This window comes from Dipodomys ordii, unplaced genomic scaffold (assembly GCF_000151885.1).
Source record: "Dipodomys ordii isolate 6190 unplaced genomic scaffold, Dord_2.0 Scaffold147, whole genome shotgun sequence".
Lineage (NCBI taxonomy): Eukaryota > Metazoa > Chordata > Mammalia > Rodentia > Heteromyidae > Dipodomys > Dipodomys ordii.
The window spans coordinates 1,235,594-1,256,821 of NW_012267363.1; the positions used below are offsets into that span (position 1 = coordinate 1,235,594).

A 21,228-nucleotide genomic window follows, 5' to 3' on the forward strand; every position below is an offset into this window, starting at 1 on the left:
GCGGGGGCATGAGTCAGGGGTTTGGAGCTGCCCCCAGGCAGGTGCTGGAGCTCAGCCTGTGCTGTTAGAGTGGCTGAGAGCTCAGCTGGTGACAGAGGGCACTGGTAGCTGCAGGACCTTGCTGAGAGACCTCCAGGCTCCTAAACAGGTGGGAAGGGCAGGGAGGGGCTGGGTGGTCCTTTGGCACCTGTCCGGAGGGTTTGTGCAGGTGACTAGCCTGCATGCACCTAGGTCCAAGTGGCCTTTGGCCTCCAAGGGGGTACAGGTGGGTGGGAGGGACAGGAATGGGATATGAGTTCAGTGCCCCTCAGGGCTCAGGCCCATCGGCACCTGCAGCAGGGGTCAAGGGGGTGGTAGAGGCTCATGCAAGAGAGGTGTGTATGGCAGTGTGTGAATGGGGGAAGATCTGACCCAGATGTGGGTCCCAGCTGGTGTCTCTCTACTGGTCCCTAGGGTCCCTCAGATTCAGGTCTTATTCACCCAGACCCCATTTCCCCCCCGGTATGAGGATCCCCAGGCTATCCCCTCCTCTCTCACTTAGGATAAAAGATAACAACCAACATTGCTTCCCCTCTGGGACCCTCCCCGAGGTCTCCCTGGTGTATATGGGGGGGGGAGGATTCTGGAACTGTCCCCAGGCCAGCGAAAATTTAGAGGGGAAGAAGCTGCCCACTGCTTAAGGATTGCAAAGCACTAACTCAGGCTAATTCCATAGCAAATTGGGGGTATGGGGCGGGTGAAGTCAGCAAGCCTGGTGGTGACCTCAGTGTCAAGGATAATGACAGCAGACATTTGCTCAGAGACTTTATGCACTGGAGCACTGTGCTAAACACAATAGGTCAATGGGGTAGGAATAACTGTTAATAATCTTAGTTTCTCCTTTGCAAAAAATGAGAAAACAGAGAGGTTGTGTCACAAACCTAATGCCACACACTTCATTAATGGCAGGGCTGGGATTGGAACCCGAGCTCATGTTCATAATTATTAACAGGAAAGCACAGTTAAGAATTAGTTTCTAGGGCTGGGAAGGTGGCTCAGTGGTAGAGCGCTTGCCTTGCATGCATGAGGCCCTGGGTTCCATTCCTCAGCACCACATAAGCAAAAAGCAAAAAGCCCGAAGTGGTGTTGTGGCTTAAATGGTAGAGCGCTAGCCTGAGCTGAATTGCTGAGGGACAGCGCCCAGGCCCAGAGTTCAGGCCTCACGACCTGATCCAAAAAAAAAAAAAAGAATTAGTTTCTAGGGGGCAACTCAGCACAGTGGCTAGACAAATGTCTAGCATCCTAGGCCAGGGCTTCACCTTCTGACAGCTGCCTACTGGGCCACTGAGGCAGGCAGTCCTCTCTGAACCTCCAAGTTCTCATCTGTAAAACAGAGCTACGGACATTGTCCACCTTCCAGACTGGTTTAGGGATTGTGAGAGGAGGTGGGTTTCTCCCACAAAGATGATGCTATGGAGGCTGGAGGTATAGCTTAGCAAGTACGAGGTCCTGAGTTCAATCCTCAGTGCACCAAAAAAAAGATGTGATGCCACCAGGGAGTTTCCTATCCTCTGAGGCCCCTCAGAAGATAGATGTCATATGACGCCCCTCCATCCAGGCTCTGCCCAGCTGTGCTCCATCTCCTGGGCTCTGCATGCCCTGCTCTCCCTTATCCGGCCTGCTCGGCTGGTGGCTCTAAGTATTTGGTGTGCTTCCAAGCATTGGGGGGGAAGAGTGGGGGAAGGAGGTGCACTCTTATCAGTACCAGGCCCAGCAAGGCCTACAGCAATCTGGGCCTGGGCACACCTCCCAGGCCCAGCTGGTCCTCTCTCTCTGAGTGCTCAGAGCTAGGGCGGGAAGGACCTTGCATCTGACAGATGAGTGACAAGCCTGGAGAGAGACTAGCAGCTGCCCAACACCACTTAGCCAGTCAGAGCCAGGAAAGCAGCCTGGAACTCTGCATTCCCTGGTGCTGCCATTGCTTTGACACCCTTAGGGTCATCAAGGATTTGAGGCCCTGGAGACTGCATGGGAAAGTCCAGAAAAGGAAAGAGAGAGAGAGAGAGAGAGAGAAAAGAAAGATGCGAGCAGAGAATGGGAGCAGGGTCGGGCCTTTGGGTTCGGATGAAAATGACAGAAAAGGGGGAAAGGGAGAAAAAACGTGTGTGACCAAGAGTTCCCAAAGACAAAACTGATGTACAGGGTTGGCCTCATTCTCAGGGCTGGGCATGCTCCCATGACTGTCATTTGCCATTTGAGGTGGGGGTGAGGGAGAGACTGGGCCAAGCCCACCTATTCCTGAATGTTCTCCCTGCTCTACTTCACATGGTTCCCAGCCCTTCCTGCATGACTCTGCTTCCCAGCCTCTGCCCATTCTGCTCTGTCCTGTGCCTCTACCCGCTGCTCTCTGCCTATCTGAACATGCCATCTCCCATCTACCTTCATCTATGGAACCACTTAGGCGGTCTGGCCTCTTGGTTTACTACACAGCTAGGGCTAGGGGCTTCCTGAGCATTGTGGCATGCTTTTTTTGGGGGGGGGAGGGTTAGTTATGGGGCTGGAACTCTGGGCCTGTGTGCTGTCCCTGAGTTCTTCAGCTCAAGGCAAGGGTCTACCACTGGAGCCACAGCATCACTTCCAGTTTCTTGGTGGTTAATTGGAGATGAGTCTCATAGACTTCCCTGCCTGGGCTGGCTTTGAACTGCAGTCCTCAGATCTCAGCCTCCTGAGTAGCTAGGATTACAGGTATGAGCCACCGGTGTCCTTCTGGGACATGCTTTTTGTATCTCTGACTCCTACACTCAACAGAGAGGCTGCATTTGATGACCTGACCCTCAGGTCCTCACGTTCCAGGGTGGCCATATCTTCTCTCTACTAGGGACCCACTGAGAAAACAGAGGCCCAGGGCACAATGGCCTTCCAGGATGGTTCCTGGCCATTATAATTCCCCAGACCCCAAACCTGCAATGGGGAGCCAATAGGGAGAACAGATTCATCCAAGAAATACTTCATGCTGGGCACCGGTAGCTCACACCTGTAATCCTAGCTACTCAGGAGGCTGAGATCTGAGGATCGAGGTTCAAAGCCAGCCCGGGCAGGAGAGACTGTGAGACTCCTATCTCCAATAAACCACCAGAAAACTGGAAGTGGTGCTGTAGCTCAAGTGGTAGAGCGCTCGCCTTGAGCTGAAGAGCTGAGGGACAGCGCCCAGGCCCAGAGTTCAAGCCCCACGGCCGACCAAAAAAAAAAAAAAAAGAGAAATACTTGATGAACATTTATTTTGTGGTAAACACTTGGTTAGGTGTGGAAACCCCACCAGGACAATGTCATGCAGGGTCTTTTTGCACTCCTATGGCTTCTCTTCCAAAGGATTTGTCAGGCAACATATTTTTACAAATCAATCAAGAAATCAGAAACTGAGTTAGTGAACATTAGGTAATCAGGGAGGGCCTGTGAGGAGGTGACATTTAAGCTGAGATGAGAAGAGAGCTGGGGTTAGAGGTGTGGCTCAGTTGGTAGAGCATCAGCCAATGAACAAAGCATCAGGTACTGAGTTCAAGTCCTGATTTCACATACAAAGTAAAAGAAAGGCAGAAGGAGCATCCAGGGTGTGGAAAGCCGGATATGCAAAGACCCTGGGGCAAGAAATGGCTTGGCAAATTGTAGGAACCATAAGCAAGCCAACAGGAAGGAAGGAAGGAAGTAAGGAAGGAAGGAAGGAAGGAAGGAAGGAAGGAAGGAAGGAAGGAAGGAAGGAAGGAAGATAGGGTTCAAAATGGAATGGGAGAGAAACAGGTTCATATGCCCAGTGGGATGCAGCCATTTCTGGGAGAAGAGTGTGTGTTATGGCGGCCCTCGGGGAGTCAGAACCACGCAGAGGGGACAGGTCATGCCCTGCCCGATTCCTGGGGATGGACAGGGGAAGAAGTCAGGTGAGAGGCGGTGGATGGAGCATGGAGCTGGCTGCAGTGCCATTCATCTCCTCTCCTAAACACATTTAGGTGGATGCCTGCCATGTTTCCTCTGCCTTTTGCTATCCATCTCCCAGCCCCTGCACCCCTGCCTGAATATCTACACCTGACCCTTACCCCCACTGTCTTCCTCTCACCCCGCTGTTTCCATCTCTATGTTCTCCTGCCACTGAAACATTGCCCCTTCAGGAAAGACTGGGAGACCCCTAGATCTTACTCAGCCTATGTCTGTCCCCTTCAGGGACCCGAGGAGCGGGTTATGCTGGGGGCTCAGATTGACGTGGACAAGTGGACACTCAGGACAGCGCCATGGGGGATGTGCAGGTATGTTCTTCCTGGCCTCTGCAGGGCTCCTCACTGGGGGCTCTGGGAGCTCTCTCTCTCCCTCTCTCTCTCTCCCTCTCTCTCTCTCTTTGGATGATCACTTTCCTGGGCGTACAAGGACCCCTGCAGCCCAGGCTTGATAGTCACTTCCCGTAGGAGGACTATGAAGAAGTGGTGGAGATCCCAGAGCAGGAGGACAGTGAAGAAGCACTGGAGAAGATTCTAGAACAAGAGGAGTATGAGGATCCAGGCATCTCTGTGCAACAGGTGGAGCCTGAGGGTGAGCTCTATCTCCCACCCTCTGCTCTCTGCCCAGAGAGCTGCTGAGCCTTGAAGAGACAATGGTGATCACCCTCCCCTTTGCCAGAATCCCAGTCCCATGGCTAACTCTCCAACAATCTTGGCTGACTGAAGAGTAAACAGCATTTGTTTGAAATGATCACAGGAGGAGCTGGGGGGGGAGGGGTAAGGCAGGGCCAGTGCCCTTATCACGTGTGAGAGGGCAGCCAGGCCCGTCTGGGACAAGGGCAGGTACCCACCTGCCACCCAAGCCCATCCAATGCCAGCTTCTAGGCCAGGTGGACTGGGAACATGATCGTGTCTTGGGGGCTGAGGGACATGAGAAATGGGATGGAAAGTCCCATTCTATAGCCCCCTCCCCCTGAGCAGAAAGACCTCAAGAACCCATGCCACCTTCCTCGGCTTGTTCAAGGTCTTAGGTGGGGAGCCCTGGGCGGGGACCTGCTTACTGTCAACAAGACTCAAGTGCTAGCAATAGATTTTAGAGTTAAGAGGCTCCTTTGGGAAATGAGGGTGTGGTATGGGGGGGTAGAGAGATATAAGGGTTTCACCCCCACTCTGGTGTCTGGTGAGAGGTTACCTGGCTTAGTGGCTTGTCCAGGCAGGTGGGAAGAGGAAACAAAGTCTGGCTCCCGAGGTGGGAAGGGACCCTAGGATGCTACTGATCACTATGACTGGGGGCTCTCTCTTCCCATCCATCCCAGGGGACCTCAACAAGACTTGGATGGGGAATGATGGAGGCAGATGAGGATCAGAGCTGGTGTAGAGAGCCACAATCCTCTGTGTGTGGCAGGGTGGAGTCTGGTACCAGGGTCACAGCCATAGGGCAATGGGCCTGGGTCTCTGAGACTTTTCTGTGGGGGAGTCTGAGGGGGAGAGGCGATGTCTGGGGCAACACTAACCGACTTTGGATTTTCAGCTCTTCCCACTGAGCCAACAGCTACAGACTACATCCCGGCCACCTCTGCCACATCGCACCCAAGTTCCCTTGAGGTGAGGATCCATCCCTCTACCCCTAGCCATTCCCTTTCCCAGGCTACTTTTGGGACTCAGTATTCTACCAGCAGAAATAGCAGGGGAGGAGCAGAGTCAGAGTGAGGTTGGAGGAGACCCCACAAAGAGGTAGAAATGGAGAAGGGGTCTTGGGGAAAGAGGTGGGAAAGAAGAGGACTTACTCACTAGGGAAGAGACCAGAGCCCCTTCAAGGAAGCTCCCTGGGTGGACAGACTGAATGCTGAGGGCTGAGTCTGTAGGCTCGTTATGGTCTGGAAGTTCTCCATACCCCTACTGAATTGGGGTAAGGGCCTGGTGAGAAATGGGGAATGGAGCCTCACACGGGAGCCTGGCACATGTCTGATAAGCTGAGGTTAGTGTCTGCTGCAATCTCTCCAGGGCCCTGAGCCTTTACAAGCATTTTTCCAGAGCTGTCCCTGGGGTCTCAGTCGCCCCATGTCCTACTGTTGTCCTCAGGCTTACGTAGAGATGCAGGAACTGGTGATGGACCAGAAGAATCAGGAGCTGCAGTGGGTGGAGGTGGCGCACTGGATGGGGCTGGAGGAGAACCTTGGGGAGGATGGGGCTTGGGGTCGCCCACACCTGCCCTATCTCACCTTCTGGAGTCTCCTGGAGCTGCAGAAGGCCTTTGCCAAAGGTGAGATCCATTGGATCGGAAGACAGGTTGGGGTAGCCTCAGTGCAGCCACCTTGCTCACCCCTTCACTGCTGGTCCCCTCTAGGCACCGTCCTCCTGGACCTTCAGGAGACCTCCCTGGCTGGCGTGGCCAACCAGCTGCTGGACAGCTTCATCTATGATGAACAGATCCGGCCTCAGGACCGTGAGCAGCTGCTCCGGACCCTGCTGCTCAAACGCAGGTATGGGCTCCACATCTCACAGGGCTCCTCCTGAGTCCTCTACCATCACATGTCTCCTAGTTTCTCCTTAGACCCAGCAAGCAAAGGTTCCACTTTTCCTCCACCACAGCTCCAACCTCTGACACTTCACAAGAGATGACACATCTCCATGTTGAGGAGGGCAGACCCTTCAGGCCATTTCCCCCCACCCCATTCTTCTAATCCCACCTAGCTATTTCAGACAGACACCACCTGCTTACATCCATGGTGTCCTTTAAGCGAAGGCCTTTGACTAGATGCTGGTAGCTCATGCCTGTAATCCTAGCTACCCAAGAAGCTGAGATTTGAGAATTGTGGTTTAATCTCCAATTAACCAGCTGAAAGCTGGAAATGAACTATGGCTCGCGTGGTAGTATACCAGCCTTCATCAAACAACAACAGCAACAAAACAACAAAAAGCCTAAAAGATTGTGTCAAGGCACTGAGTTTTCAAGCACTAGTACTGGCACCATAAATAATAAATAAATTATTTGAAAACAAAGAAAGGAGAGGGGGTGGAAGGGAGGGAAGGAGGGAGAGAAAGAAGGGTTTAGTCACTAGGAAGTTCTACGTTAAGTCCCTCACTGCTAGTCTGTACCACAGCCCAGCCTGAGTAGCTTACTTAGCTCATAACCCCTGTGTGCCCCACAGCCATGCCCAAGACCTGAAGGCTCTGGAGGGGGTAAAGCCAGCCGTCCTGATGCGTTCTGGGGACCCTTCTCAACCATTGCTCCCCCAACAGCCCTCGCTGGAGACAAAACTTTACTGTGAGAAGGTGAGGCCAAGGAGAGGAAGGGGCTGGATGCTCTGGTCTCCTGGGTCTGGAGGAGGCCCAAGGACTCCTCAAACCACGCTCCTTCCCACAGGGAGATGGGGGCTCTGAAGGGCACTCACCATCTAGAATTCTGGAAAAGATTCCTCCAAATTCAGAGACCACCCTGGTGCTTGTGGGTAAGAGCTAGTGTGTCTACCTCCACACTCCTGCCTCTGCCTTGTATCCTGGCCCTGCCTGACTTCCCCTGTGCCTGGGCCCTGAAGCCCCTTGAGCCTGGCTTGACCTTCTCATTCCACCCTACCCTCCATACACAGGTCGTGCTGCCTTCCTGGAGCGCCCAGTGCTGGGCTTTGTTCGGCTCCAGGAGGCCGGAAAGCTAGAGGACCTGGAGTTTCCCCAGCCTGTACGCTTCCTCTTTGTGTTGCTGGGACCGGAGGCCCCCAACCTTGACTACAACCAGCTGGGCCGGGCTGCTGCTACCCTCATGACAGAAAGGGTGAGAGGAGCCAGTGAGGCCTGGGGAGGCATGGAGCCGAAGGGGAGCCAAGGTTGTTTGTTCTCCAGCTCACCTGGCCTGGCTTACTTTAGTTCATTAGTTGGACCTATTCTCACTCACACAGCTCTAGTTCAGCTGTGGCTGGCCCAGCTCAGTATGGCCTGGACTGGTTTAGGCTGGTTTGTGCTGATCTGGCTGGTCTAGTCTGGCCTATTCCAACCCTAGCCCATTCTAATCCAGTTCCCACTGGTTTGTCTGATTTAGGTTGGCCCTGTTTGCTAGTCTGGGGTGAATAACTCACTAGGTTTGCTTTAGCCTTCTCTTCTCTCCACCCTGGGCTTGGCTGACTCCCCAAGATCCTTCCTTGGAGGGCAGAGAGGGTAGACGGGGGCAATGGGAGCAATGTGACCCAGTCCTTCCAATGATAGCTCAGTGGTAGGATTCTGATCTCTGGACACTGTGGCCATACATGCCTGTATCCCGTCCCTCTCTCCTGCCCTCAGGTATTCCGCACAAATGCCTACCTGGCCCAGAGTCGGGGGGAGCTGGTGCATTCCCTGGAGGGCTTTCTGGACTGCAGCCTGGTACTGCCTCCCACCGACACGTCCTTTGAGCAAGCCCTCCTCAGCCTAGTGCCCGTGCAGAAAGAGCTGCTTCGAAGACGCTACCTGCCCAGCCCTGCCAAGCTGGACCCCAGCTTCTACAAGGGTCTAGGTACCTGCCCTACCAGGTCAAGGCTTCCTGGGTCCCCCGAAGCGCCTCAGCAATCTAAGCATGGTTCCCTTTTCCCCATCAAAAACCTCCTAAATCTGCTAGTTGTCAGTGGCTCACGCCTGTAATCCTAGCTACTCAGGAGGCTGAGATCTGAGAACTGCGATTCAAAGCCAGCCCAGGCAGGAAAGTCTACAAGACTCTTATCTCCAATAAACCCCCAGAAAACCAGAAGTGGCGCTGTGGCTCAAGTGGTAGAGTGCTCACCTTGAGCTGAAGAGTTGAGGGACAGTGCCCAGGCCCAGGGTTCAAGCCCCGTCACAGACACAAAAACAAACAAACAAAAAAACTCACCTCCTAAATCCTCTCCCTGAATCCTAGCTTCGCAACCCCCTTGGCTACCCCATTCCCATTAACCCCCTTTGACAGTTTCTACCCTCTACCTCTACCACAGACTTGAATGGGGGCCCGGGGGTTCCTGGTGGCCCTGATGACCCTCTGAAGCGAACAGGCCAATTCTTTGGAGGTCTGGTGCGAGACATCCGGCGCCGCTACCCCTACTACCTAAGTGACATCACCGATGCGCTCAGCCCCCAGGTCCTGGCTGCTGTCATATTCATCTACTTTGCTGCCTTGTCACCTGCCATCACCTTCGGCGGCCTCCTGGGTCAGTGCCAATGACTCCCCCCCCCCCCCCCCGTCCCAGCTCCAATTCTCACCTCTTACCTTTAGGACCCTTTCCATCAGCCTGCCCAGGACTTGTTCTTTTTGGTCCTGGGAAATAACCTCTTGATCTTGACCCCAACTGTGACCTCTTCCCACAGGAGAAAAGACCCAGAACCAGATGGGAGTATCAGAACTGCTCATCTCCACTGCGGTGCAGGGCATTCTCTTCTCCTTACTAGGGGCTCAGCCCTTGCTCGTGGTTGGCTTCTCAGGACCCCTGCTGGTGTTCGAGGAGGCCTTTTTCTCGGTAGCACTGTCTCCCAGCCCTACTCCAACCCTAATCCTATAGCAACCCTGGCCCACCTGTCCTTTATGTCTGACTGGACGCCCTCTGATTGCGCACAGTTCTGTGAGCGCCGCAACCTGGAATACATCGTGGGCCGTGCATGGATCGGCTTCTGGCTCATCTTGCTGGTAGTGCTAGTGGTGGCCTTTGAGGGGAGCTTCCTGGTCCGCTTCATCTCCCGCTACACTCAGGAGATCTTTTCCTTCCTCATCTCCCTCATCTTCATCTATGAGACCTTCTCCAAGCTGATCCAGGTAAGAACCCCAGAGGTCGCCAATGCACATGTGCAATGGTGTACAAGACCACACAACTGTGTGCATTATTGTCTGTGTCTGGACAGCACTGATGTGGCTGTGTACCGGTATGCTCATTCATTGGCACACAAAACTGTGCATCTAGGTTTTGTTACCATGTGTGTGCCATGACTGTACAGAAGGATAACACATAAGGCCCTGTGTGCATGTGTCCATGTCTATAACTGGCAGCCTGGTACATGTACAAGATGATGTGAGAAACTGCAGTTGCAGCCAGGACTGTGGGTGCTTTGAGGCTCAGAGGCCCCGTCCCTCCCCTGCACTGACTTCAAGAACCCACCAGAGCTCCTGGCTGTTTAGCTTGCTTACTGTCTCCAGGAGCTATGCCAGCCTCTGCATTTGCAGAAGAGGGGTAGATTCTGTATATCCCCTTAATTCTGTTGATTGGTGGGCCCCTCTGTTTCCAGATTTTTTTTTGTCCATAATGGGGCTTGAACTCTGGGCCCAGGTGATGTCCCTGAGCTCTTCAGCTCAAGGCCAGCGCTCTACCTCTTGAACCACAGCGCCACTTCCCGTTTCCTGGTGGTTTATTGGAGATAAGAGTCTCACAGACTTTCCTGCCCAGGCTGGGGCTGGCTTTGAACCATGATCCTCAGATCTCAGCTTCCTGAGTAGTTAGGATTACGGGTATGAGCCACCAACACCCAACTTAGAAACCTTATCAGGTATTCCTGTCTTCCAGCTTTCTCATGTTCCCCCAAGCCCTGGGTGCACATGGGTACACTCACATATGCTCATTGTGTCATTGGCCCACCCCATTCATGAGGTCTTCATCCCTAAAACCAAACTGTAAAAGCACCTCTGTTACCATGTCAGTTGAAGGAGATAATGGATGGATGGATGATGAACCCCCTTTAATGATGGACAGATGAATGAATGGGTATATGCATAGATGGATGATGGATGGATAGATGCATGGATGAATGGAGAAAGCATTTAGGAATGGATGGATGGATGGTAGTGCTAGATAACTTTATCTGACACTTTCAGCCCAAGCCCAAGGAACAAGATGCCTTTATTTTCTGCTGCAGATCTTCAAGAAACACCCTCTTCAGGAGAGTTATACCCCAGTTGCGATAAAGCCCAGCCCTCAGGGCTCCTTGCCTAACACAGCCCTCTTCTCCCTTGTGCTCATGGCTGGCACCTTCTTACTTGCCATGATGCTGCGCAAGTTCAAGAACAGCTCCTACTTCCCTGGCAAGGTGAGCATTCCTGCCCATCTATCCTTGCTTATGCTGTACTATCCCAGTCCCAACCCCACTGCAGCTTCTTCAGAGACCTTAGCTACTTTTCTTGCCCCAGGTCCCCATTCCTGATGCCAAGTCTCCTGTCTCCCTCCTTGCCCAGGGTCCTCTCAATAGGCAGGCCAATCTCCTCCATATGTTGTTCAGTATGTCCAAGTTGAAACCCACCAGAGAACTGGGAACAATTCTTAAGAAGGGGAGGAGTATGGGACCAAATGGGTTTGAGCCAGAGGAAGAAGAGAGGCAAATATAGTTGAGGCCAGAAGAGACCATTGCCTGCTGACACATCCCTTGGGAAGAGCCCAACCCCCTGCGTGAATGTGGAGCAGGAGAGAAGACAGGTGAGAAGCAAGAACTAGGTACTGATTGTTGCTCTCTTCATCTGTCCCCAGTTGCGTCGAGTCATCGGGGACTTTGGGGTCCCCATCGCCATCCTGATCATGGTTCTGGTAGATTCCTTCACCAAGAACACCTACACCCAGGTGACCTCTCTTTCTAGTCCTCTCCCTAAGAGCCTCCCCTTCTCATTTTCTTCCTGTAGCATGTCTTCTCCTCATAATAACATTCCTCAACCTGAACTCTAGCTGTAACTACGTCTACCCCATCTCTGCCTTTCCTAAGAGGCCCATGCTCTTCTCCCTCTGGTCAAATCAAGAGGCTGGAACAGGTTTCTCCTTTTACTCCTTAGCCCAAGGAAGCAGGGGGTCTGCTTTGAGCCAGGTAGATCTGGGTATGAACCTCAGCTCTGCCACCAAAAGGCTGTATGATGTGGGGCAAGGTATATAACTTCTCTGATACTGTTTCCTCATGTATAAAGTTGGGAATGAGAAGACATAAGCAAAGGGCTTAGCATACTGACTGAGTACACAGAAAGTACATAATATAAGTAAGCTCTAAAGCATCCTTCTAAGTCCCTGAGCCATGTCTCTGGCTCCCCCTGCCTTGCTGTTCTCACCAGCGGCCTCCTTCTACAGAAACTCTCAGTGCCTGATGGTCTTAAGGTGTCTAACTCCTCAGCCCGGGGCTGGATTATCCACCCACTGGGCCTGTACCATGTGTTCCCAACCTGGATGATGTTTGCTTCAGCCCTACCTGCCCTGCTGGTCTTCATCCTTATATTCCTGGAGTCTCAGATCACCACGTAAGAGCACTGGTGGGGACTGGGTCAGGGACGGGGGACAGGGAAAGAGGCAAGCAAGCAACCACACTACTAGCAGGAGTGATGGACCATCAGGAACAAGTTCAGATTTTGTGGCATTAAAGAAATATAATTTGAAGGGTCCTTTTTTTTTTTGTCAGTCGTGGGGCCTGAACTCTGGGCCTGGGCACTGTCCCTCAGCTCTTCAGCTCAAGGCTAACACTACCACTTGAGCCACAGTGCCACTTCCAGCTTTTTCTGCTTATATGGTGCTGAAGAATCGAACCCAGGGCCTCATGCATGCAAGGCAAGCACTCTACCACTGAGCCACCTTCCCAGCCCTGAAGAATCCTTTTTTGAGCCAATATACAAATAAGAACTATGAAAATAGGGACTGGATCTTAGAAGGGGTTTATGTTGGAAAATTTTGAAGCTAAGTTTCTGTTGTTTTGGCAAACCTGCCTGTAGGTATTCTAGACATTTCTTTCCAGAGTCCACACTCTCAGGAGGGACCAAATGAGCCAGAAACTCAACAGGCAATGGTCTCAGTAGGCAAAACTGAGGTGTAGGCTGGGTGCCAGTGGCTCATGCCTGTAATCCTAACTATTCAGGAGGCTGAGATCTGAGGATCACAGTTTGAAGCCAACCCAGGCAGGAAAATCTATGAGGTTCTTATCTCCAATTGACCACTAAAAAGCCAAAAGGGGAGCTGTGGAACAAGTGGTAGAGTGCTAGCCTTGAGCAGGAAGGCTCAGGGACAACACCCAGGCCCTGAGTTCAAATCCCAGGACCAGCAGAAAAAGAAAAAAAAATCCCTGAACTGCAGAGGGTTCTCAGTGTGGGGAAGGAAGGAAGGGCCAAGGAAGTGGGGGCTTACTGAACTTCCTTCTCTTCCCAGGCTGATCATCAGCAAACCTGAGAGGAAGCTGATCAAGGGTTCTGGCTTTCACTTGGATCTGCTGCTGGTGGTGGGCATGGGCGGGGTAGCTGCCCTCTTTGGGATGCCCTGGCTCAGCGCCACCACCGTGCGTTCTGTCACCCACGCCAATGCCCTCACCGTCATGGGCAAGGCCAGTGCCCCAGGGGCTTCAGCTCAGATCCAGGAGGTGAAGGAGCAGCGAATCAGCGGGCTCCTGGTCTCGGTGCTTGTGGGTAAGAGAGCTAGCCCTGTCCCCTCATAGGCCTTGACCATGGAATCCAGGGTCCTTTCCTGTCATATTTATGCACACACCAATGTCCACCTTTCCCCAATATCAGTTAATCCCTTGGAGGAAGTACCCTAGTCCTGGGATAGACGTCTGAGCAGGGAGGAGGAACCAGCGTCCTGAGCATTCTCTAGCCAGACCCTGTATCTGAGCCTATGCAACCATGCAATGATTCAGGGTCCTACCCTGCCCTACTGCTAGCTTGGCACCCTACCTGGTCTCTGCCTCTGCTTTCCTGTCTGCAGTTATAGGGGCTGTTTAGATGCCTCTGGGTTGTCTTTCTGCTCTAAGGCTAACAAGAGGAAGAGGTGATGCTTTAGGTGCAGTCTGGGGGAGAGGGAGGGTAGAAGCCAGAGTTATTGCTCCATCCCAGTTATAGAGCAATATTGTCCAGCTGGGTACTCACTTGCAAGCTCTTTCTCTGTGTGTGTGTGTGTGTGTGCGCGCGTGCCTGCTCGCTCTCCTCTCTTTTCTCACTCCTCTCTATTACCGTGTGTGTGTGTGTGTGTGTGTGTGTGTGTGTGTGTGTGTGCCTGCTTGCTCTCCTCTCTTTTCTCACTCCTCTCTATTACCCCCTGTCCCAGGGAAGTTCCTTAAAGGAAGTAAAACTGGTAAGACTGGGAGAAGGATTAGAATTTGGATAGGTAGAGAGCATTGGAGGCATTTTGGACTGGCTGGCTTTCTCTGACCTCTGTAGATTAAGGAAATAGTCTCTAGGCGGGCAAGCATTGACTCTTTTGCCAATTTGTGGCCTTAGCAGGCTGTTTACCTCTGCGAGCCTCATTCCTCAAGTGTAAAATGAAGGGGATGTTGCCCATTAGGATGACTCACAGCTGTGCTCCATGGCCTAAGCCTATAATCCCAGGTACTCCGAAGGTAGAAGCAGGAAGATTGTAAATTCAAAGACAGCCTGAGTCAAATTAGTAGGGAGACTGTCTCAGAAACAAAAACAAAGGGACTTGGGTGTGGCTCAAATGGTAGAGGCCAAGCCTGAGGCCCTTGGTTCAATCCAAGGGGGGGAGAGGGGGAGGGAAACCATACTCACAGTAAATTTAAAAAGCCACTCGGTATGGGTAGTTTTATTCCCATCCCCAAATATCCCCAGTCCTGGAGGTGCTAGTTCTCCAGGTGAGCTGGGGCTGAATGTGTGGTCCTCCCCACAGGCCTATCCATCCTCATGGAGCCCATCCTGTCCCGCATCCCCCTGGCGGTGTTGTTTGGCATCTTCCTCTACATGGGGGTCACATCTCTCAGTGGCATCCAGCTCTTTGACCGCATCTTGCTGCTGTTGAAACCAGCCAAGTACCACCCGGATGTGCCCTTCGTCAAGCGGGTACAGAGCCCTGCTGGTGGCATAACCCAGGGATGGGGTGAGGATGAGGGTTCAGAAGCAGGGCAGGCACTGACCCCAGGCCCCCGACCACCCACAGGTGAGGACCTGGCGCATGCACCTGTTCACGGGTATCCAGATCATCTGTCTGGCCATGCTGTGGGGGGTGAAATCCTCAGCACTCTCCCTGGCGCTGCCCTTCATCCTCATCCTCACTGTGCCCCTGCGGCGCTTCCTGCTGCCCTTCATCTTTAGCAAGCTGGAGCTCCAGTGTGTAAGTGGCAGCCTGGGCCTGAGTGGGAGGAAGGGAGAGGGAGAAAGAGAGAGGAAGGAGGAGGGGTGGAGGGAGGAGACGGGGCCTCCTACAAGCTGGAGCAGGGAAGGGACAGCAGAGGGCCTGAGAGAATGTGTGGGTGGGCTGAGGATTGGGTTTAAAGTCAGGCAGTCAGGCAAAACTGGGAGGCTCTTATGACTCTTATTTCCAATTAACCAGCAAAAAAAAAAAAAAATGCCAGAAGTGAAGATGTAACTCAAATGATAGAGCACCAGTCTTGAGTGAAAAAGCCAAGCTAGCATGCACACACACACACACACACACACACACACAGACACACACACACACACACACACACGTGCACAAGCAAGCACGCACACATGAACAAAGGGTCTGGGTAAAAGACCTGTCCACTCTTGACCTGCTATGTCCTAGCATATTATCAGAGGCAAGCAGCCCCACCAGTAACAGAGAAGAATAATGACAGTGTTTATAACAACATTAAGAGGCGCACAGGGCTGGAAGCTGGTGGCTCACACTTGGAATCCTAGCTACTCAGGAGGCTGAGATCTGAGGTCAAAGCCAACCCAGGGAAGGAAAGTCCGTGAGACATTTATCTCTAATAAACTACTCAGAAAAAAGCCAGAAGTACTGTGGCTCAAGTGATAAAGTGAACACAAAAGCTCAGGGACAAGGCTCAAGCCCAGAATTCAAGCCCTGAGACTAGCAAAAAAAAAAAAAAGGCACACAGGCTTTGTTCCACGGAAGCTATTCCAATACCCAGTGGCTGCTCCTGGGGTTTTTTGGGGTTTTTTTGTTTTTTGGTTAATCATGGGGCTTGAACTCTGGGTCTGGGTGTTGTCCCTAAGTCTTCAGCTCAAGGCTAGCGCTCTACCACTTGAGCCACAGTGCCACTTCCAGTTTTCTATTTTTTTTTTTTTTGGTCGGCCGTGGGGCTTGAACTCTGGGCCTGGGCGCTGTCCTTCAGCTCTTCAGCTCAAGGCGAGTGCTCTACCACTTGAGCTACAGCGCCACTTCCAGTTTTCTGGTGGTTTATTGGAGATGGGAGTCTCATGGTCTCTCCTGCCCGGGCTGGCTTTGAACCGAGATCCTCAGATCTCAGCCTCCTGAGTAGCTAGGATTACAGGCGTGAGCCACCAGCACCCGGCTACTTCCAGTTTTCTAGTGGCTAAAGGTGGCTCAGTGGTAGAGTGCTTGCCTTGCATACATGAGGCCTTGGGTTCGATTTCTTAGCACCACATAAGCAGAAAAAGCCGGAAGTGGTGCTGTGGCTTAAGTGGTAAAGCACTATCCTTAAGCTGAAGAGCTGAGGGACAGTGCCTAGGCCGAGTTCAGGCCCCTCAACTGACAAAAAAAAAAAAAAGAGTCTCATGAACTTTCCTGCCCAGGCTAGCTTTGAACCTTGATCCTCAGATCTCATCCTCCTGAATAGGTAGAATTACAGGTGTGAGCCACCAGGGCCCGGCTTGAGGATCATTTGACTACTTTGTGTATATGTATCTGTACGGGGGCTCAAGCTCAGGGCTCTATGTGTTTGCTTGGCTTTTTCCATTCAAGGCTGGTGCTCTATCACTTGAGCCACAGCTCCACTTTCAACTTTTTGCTGGGTAATTGAAGATAAGCATCTCATGGACTTTCCTGCCTGGGCTAGCTTCAAACCATGATCCTCAGATCTCAGCCCCCTGAGTAGCTAGGATTATAGGCTTGTGCCACCAGCACTTGGCTTCCAGATCATTTGAGACAGAATCAATGTGGGGCTACTGTAGTAAAAAGGTCCCTTGCTGGCTAGGATGCCAGATCCCCAGGGTCTCCTTGTCCCCCCTCCTTTTTGAGACCACCTCTATAGTCTGAGGAGCCATATTAGGCTTGTCCAAGGTTCGAAGCGAACCAATGTCTCACCTTGTCTCCCTCCTGCCCCTCCAGCTGGACGGAGATGACACTAATCCAACCTTTGATGAAGAGGATGGTCGGGATGAATATGACGAAGTGCCCATGCCTGTGTGAGGGGTGGCACAGGCTGCCCCCAACCATTCTCCATCCTCACCCTCCCAGGCAAGGTAGTTCATGAGCATCTCATGGACTCCCAGACCCCACGGCTGTGGGTAGGGAAGGATGGGGGGTCAAGGGTACCCTGGCTCTTCTGGCTGAAGATGGCCAGGGTGCCACATCAGGGAATTAAGCCTACAGATTCTCATGCTGCCACACTGCCATGCAGGGGTCTCATGTCCCATGGGCACAGAGACACGGACAGTGGTGAAAGTAGAGGGTGGAAGGGCGTTCAACTTCTGGCTGGCTATGTGACCTTGGGCAAGTCCTTGACCTCTCCTGACTTTTCTATAAAATGGTGATAGCAACATTTGGCATACAGAGGGGTCCCTGAGGACCAAAGCTAAATGTGAAAAGTGCTTTGTCTGAAAGAATTTTGCAGAACTCACTGTTCACCTTCCAGCCCACCCACGGTCACACAGCTACCAGGCCATATCGCTGGTATTCGACCTGGACTTCTGATTAGGACAGCCCTGTCCTCTATCCACCCTCTGCCTTCCCTGCTCAGAATGTCCCTGCTGACCCCTCCCTCATGTCTCTGTACCAAGCCCACCTTGAAACCCTCTGCAGCCAGGGAGGTCGTTCTGGTGAGGACCAGGTGCAGGTGAGGGCTCAGGCCTCCTATGTGCTTGCTTCCTCCTACCAAGTACTCGTTCATTCACTCATTCATTCACCACTCATTCATTCACTCCACAGTTATCTTCTGAGGGCCCAAGGAACCTTTGTATACATAGAGGGAATTGACACTGGATCAGCTGGGAATGGAGGGTGGGGGGCGGGCGGGAAGGTATGGGAGAGATGGGTGGGAAGTTTGTAATTTATTCATTGTGTATTTTCTAAGAGCTTTTTATTGTACTTTGGCTTTATGTACTCAACTGCTCCTGCTTCGAGACACACTGTCTCCAACCCCAATCTAAACCAAATCCTGGGGGAACCAGACTGGACCCATTGGAGTAGGAGACAGTGGCTGCTCAAGAACATGTGCAAAACCTATTTTTTTTTAACAAAACAAAAGCCTAAGAAGAGTTGAAAGAACAGAAAGTGGTGAGGAATGGGATTTGGGGATGCAGGTGACAAAGGCTTTCAGAGGGTCCCTGAAAGCTGGCACCACCACCCCCTACCATGCTTCACTATTCTACACTTCAGTTTCCTCATCTGTAAAATGGGATGATAATGGTACCTACCTTGTAGGAGTGTTGTAAGAATTAACTAAGATAGAATCAGTAAAGCATTTGCCTTGCAGTGCAGAGCCCACCCTTAGCGGGGATGATTGTTTGGTTGTCATGTCCCTCCCCCTTCCTCCCCCTGCTCCTTGAACATTGCCAAGGAAAAGTGAAGGGAGGGAGGGATGTCATCCTCTCTGCTAGCATCCTACCCCCTCAATGCTTGGGAATAGGTTTTAACAATAAATAAACTCTTTTGTGTTAAAATGGTACCTTGCTTGAATTCCCCTTCTCAGAGTGTGGATGGGGGTGGGTATGCAGGTCTTGGTTGGACCACATGGACATGGTGAGCATGGCTAGGCTGGATCTGGCTTTAAGCCCAAACATGAGAAGTCCAAGCCTTTTCCCCACTCCCCCAGTGGATGGGAAAGTACAGGGGCATGAACTTCATCTGGACACCTTTCCTCTCCTGTATCAACAAAGCCCTTAGAATGGTACCTTGCCTTTGTACTTACTTCTGCACCTGTAAACCAGTCAGCTCTTATCAAGCTGTGGAGAACCTTCTATAGCAATCACTAAAGAAAATGAAAGCCCAGGGAAGAGTGCAGCTTTCTGATGACCATACAGGAAAACACCTCTTTATCTCATTTTAGTTTTTCTTGTGGTACTGGGATCGAACCCAGGGCCTCATGTATGCGAGATTTGTGCTCTACCATTGAACTACATCCCCCAGTGTCACAATAGTATCTATTGACTGGCTTTCAATTGGCTCTCATTCTGGTCTCTTTGAAGGCTCTGTCCCCAGTCCCAACTCCTTCCAGCAGTTCTGCAGGTTTGCTGGGTCCAGTGTCACCCACCCTGGACAGGAAAGTGTTGGGGCACAAACCCTCCCCCCCCTCCAGCCTTGAGCCAGAGGTCAGTGCTGGGCTGGGCTGCCTGGCTTCCTTCCCTGGATCTATATTTACTCCTTGCCTATCCTAAGCTGACCCCTCCCAGGCTGGCCAGGGCAAAAAGCCACTGCTTGCGTGTTATCTTGGTCCCAAGAAGAGCTATCCCAGTGCCCACCTCCCACGCAGCAGCTCCCCTCACAGGGTTGGCCCTGTCCCCAGGGCTTTCTAGGGCTTTCTGTACACTGTCCAGCGCAGAGAGAGAAGCCAGGCCTTGAGAGAGACTTGCAGAGGCTCTGGCTCAAGGTGTTCCCAGATCCTCCCTACCAGAGGCCAGCCCTGTGGCCCCAGGCCTATTCCTGCACATCCTTCTTATCTCCTGAGGAAGAAACAGCTCAACGGAGCTAGATTTAGGAGAACAAAGGCTGCTTTGATTTGGGGAACAAGCCCCTCTCAAGGATTACATCCCTCTCCTCAATTTTATTTTTTATTTACTTTTTGCCAATCCTAGAGCTTGAACTTTGGGCCTGGGCACTGTCCCTGAGCTCCTTTTGCTCAAGGCTAGCACTCTAACACTTGAGTCACAGCTCCCCTTCCAGCTTTTTCCGTGATTAATTGGAGATAAGAGTTGCATAGGTTTTCCTTCCCTGGGCTGGCTTAGAACCACAATCATCACATCTTGGATTACAGGCATGAGCCATTGGCACCCTTCCTCCTCCTCAAATTTTATCTCAATTCTAAGACAGTACCTAAGGCATTGAGAGAGGTTTCCCCCATCTCCCGCAGGGAAGGTTCTGAAGATGTGTGTCCTTGTACTAATCCTTTATGAAAATAAATGGCAAGGGCTGGGGGGTTAAGGCAGGAAATCAGGGTACAGATAGATGGAGGTGTGTGTGCTAGATCTCAGCTAATCCCTCTTCCAGCCTATCCTTCTTCTACGTGGAATCCCAAACAGTTGTATCCAGGAAGGCACTGGAAAAGCCTGAAGGCCACCCAATTGCCCTGGGATGCTACTAGGCCTAGCAGAAGCCTGAACCTCACTTCAGGCCCTGTCCCCAGCACCCAATCCCCAGCACTGCTAGAAGAAATCTGCAGGTTTTCATTGTGCTGCCTGCTCGGCCCTCACAAGAACATTCCCTTCACCACAGTCAATTAGCTGTGGTAATGAGGTCCAGCCTTGTGTATGAGCACAAAATAACTCTACCCCAGTAAAGGAATCATTCCCCAGAATGGAAAATGTTCTAGGTAGGAAAGCAAAGAGCTGTAGGACACAGAAATGGATAGCAGTTAGTAAATTACAGTAAATTACTCCACACCAATGAAATAGCCCACTCGACAGGCCTTCAAAAGCATAATTATGAAGAAGCAATTGGGTAAGTTTGGTCCAATCATACTCTAGGCCTGTGAAGCCAGCTTTGTATAGCAGGACCAGGGCAGATAGCCTAATCTCTGAGCTCAGCTAAACGTATCTGCAAAGGAGTTAAAGAGCCTTACCTCACAATGTCACCAAGGACACAATGACATGACCTACCTAAAGGTCCTAGTACAGGTCCTAGTACTGGGGATGAACAGTGAGGATCTCAGGCTTGCTCTGCCACCAATCCATATTCCAAGGTGGAGCAGACTCTTATTTTCTTTCTCTTTTCCCCCTCCCTCCCTCTTCCTCTGCCCCTTCTTCTACCCTCCCTCTTTCCTTTCCCCCTCTAAACCCTCTCCCTTTCTCTCCTTCCCCCTTCCCTTCTCCCCTGCCTGACCCCATCTCCTTTTTTCTTCCTTCTGCCTTTTCTTTTTTCTCCCATTCCCAGCTCCAGTTTGCTTCCCTGTCTATTGTATCACTCCAACTTATTTATTATGTATTTGGGGGGTTGAATTTGAAACATTTACCACAAGTTTTTCAATTTTATTAGGAAAATTTTAATATATACTCACAAGTACTAAGAATAGTTTAACTCCAAAATACTCATCCTCGGGGCTGGGAAGGTGGCTCAGAGGTAGAGCGCTTGCCTTGCATGCATGAGGCCCTGGGTTTGATTCCTCAGCACCACATAAGAAAAAAGAAAAAAGCCGGAAGTGGCGCTGTGGCTCAAGTGGTAGAGCGCTAGCCTTGAGCTGAAGAACTGAGGGACAGCGCCCAGGCCCAGAGTTCAGG

General features: G+C 51.8%; 1 protein-coding gene across 1 annotated transcript; it reads left to right on the forward strand.

Annotated features, from left to right (window-relative positions):
* Positions 1–68: 68 nt before the first annotated feature.
* Slc4a1 (solute carrier family 4 (anion exchanger), member 1 (Diego blood group)) lies at positions 69–18,464 on the forward strand. The gene is made up of 20 exons (XM_013032050.1): positions 69–148; positions 4,192–4,274; positions 4,431–4,554; positions 5,494–5,567; positions 6,045–6,225; positions 6,310–6,445; positions 7,115–7,238; positions 7,330–7,414; positions 7,553–7,734; positions 8,238–8,448; positions 8,900–9,112; positions 9,270–9,418; positions 9,517–9,711; positions 10,803–10,973; positions 11,408–11,497; positions 11,990–12,156; positions 13,052–13,305; positions 14,522–14,691; positions 14,789–14,962; positions 16,907–18,464. Exons 2-20 carry the CDS (start codon positions 4,260–4,262, stop codon positions 16,985–16,987), a joined length of 2,796 nt encoding a protein of 931 aa, XP_012887504.1. The 5' UTR covers positions 69–148; positions 4,192–4,259; the 3' UTR covers positions 16,988–18,464.
* Positions 18,465–21,228: the final 2,764 nt, after the last annotated feature.

Excerpts from the sequence above, each read along its gene's own strand:
- Slc4a1 (XM_013032050.1), top strand. Across the intron at positions 5,568-6,044 it reads CGCACCCAAGTTCCCTTGAG|GCTTACGTAGAGATGCAGGA; the intron begins GTGAGGATCCAT and ends TGTTGTCCTCAG. Across the intron at positions 8,449-8,899 it reads CAGCTTCTACAAGGGTCTAG|ACTTGAATGGGGGCCCGGGG; the intron begins GTACCTGCCCTA and ends CCTCTACCACAG.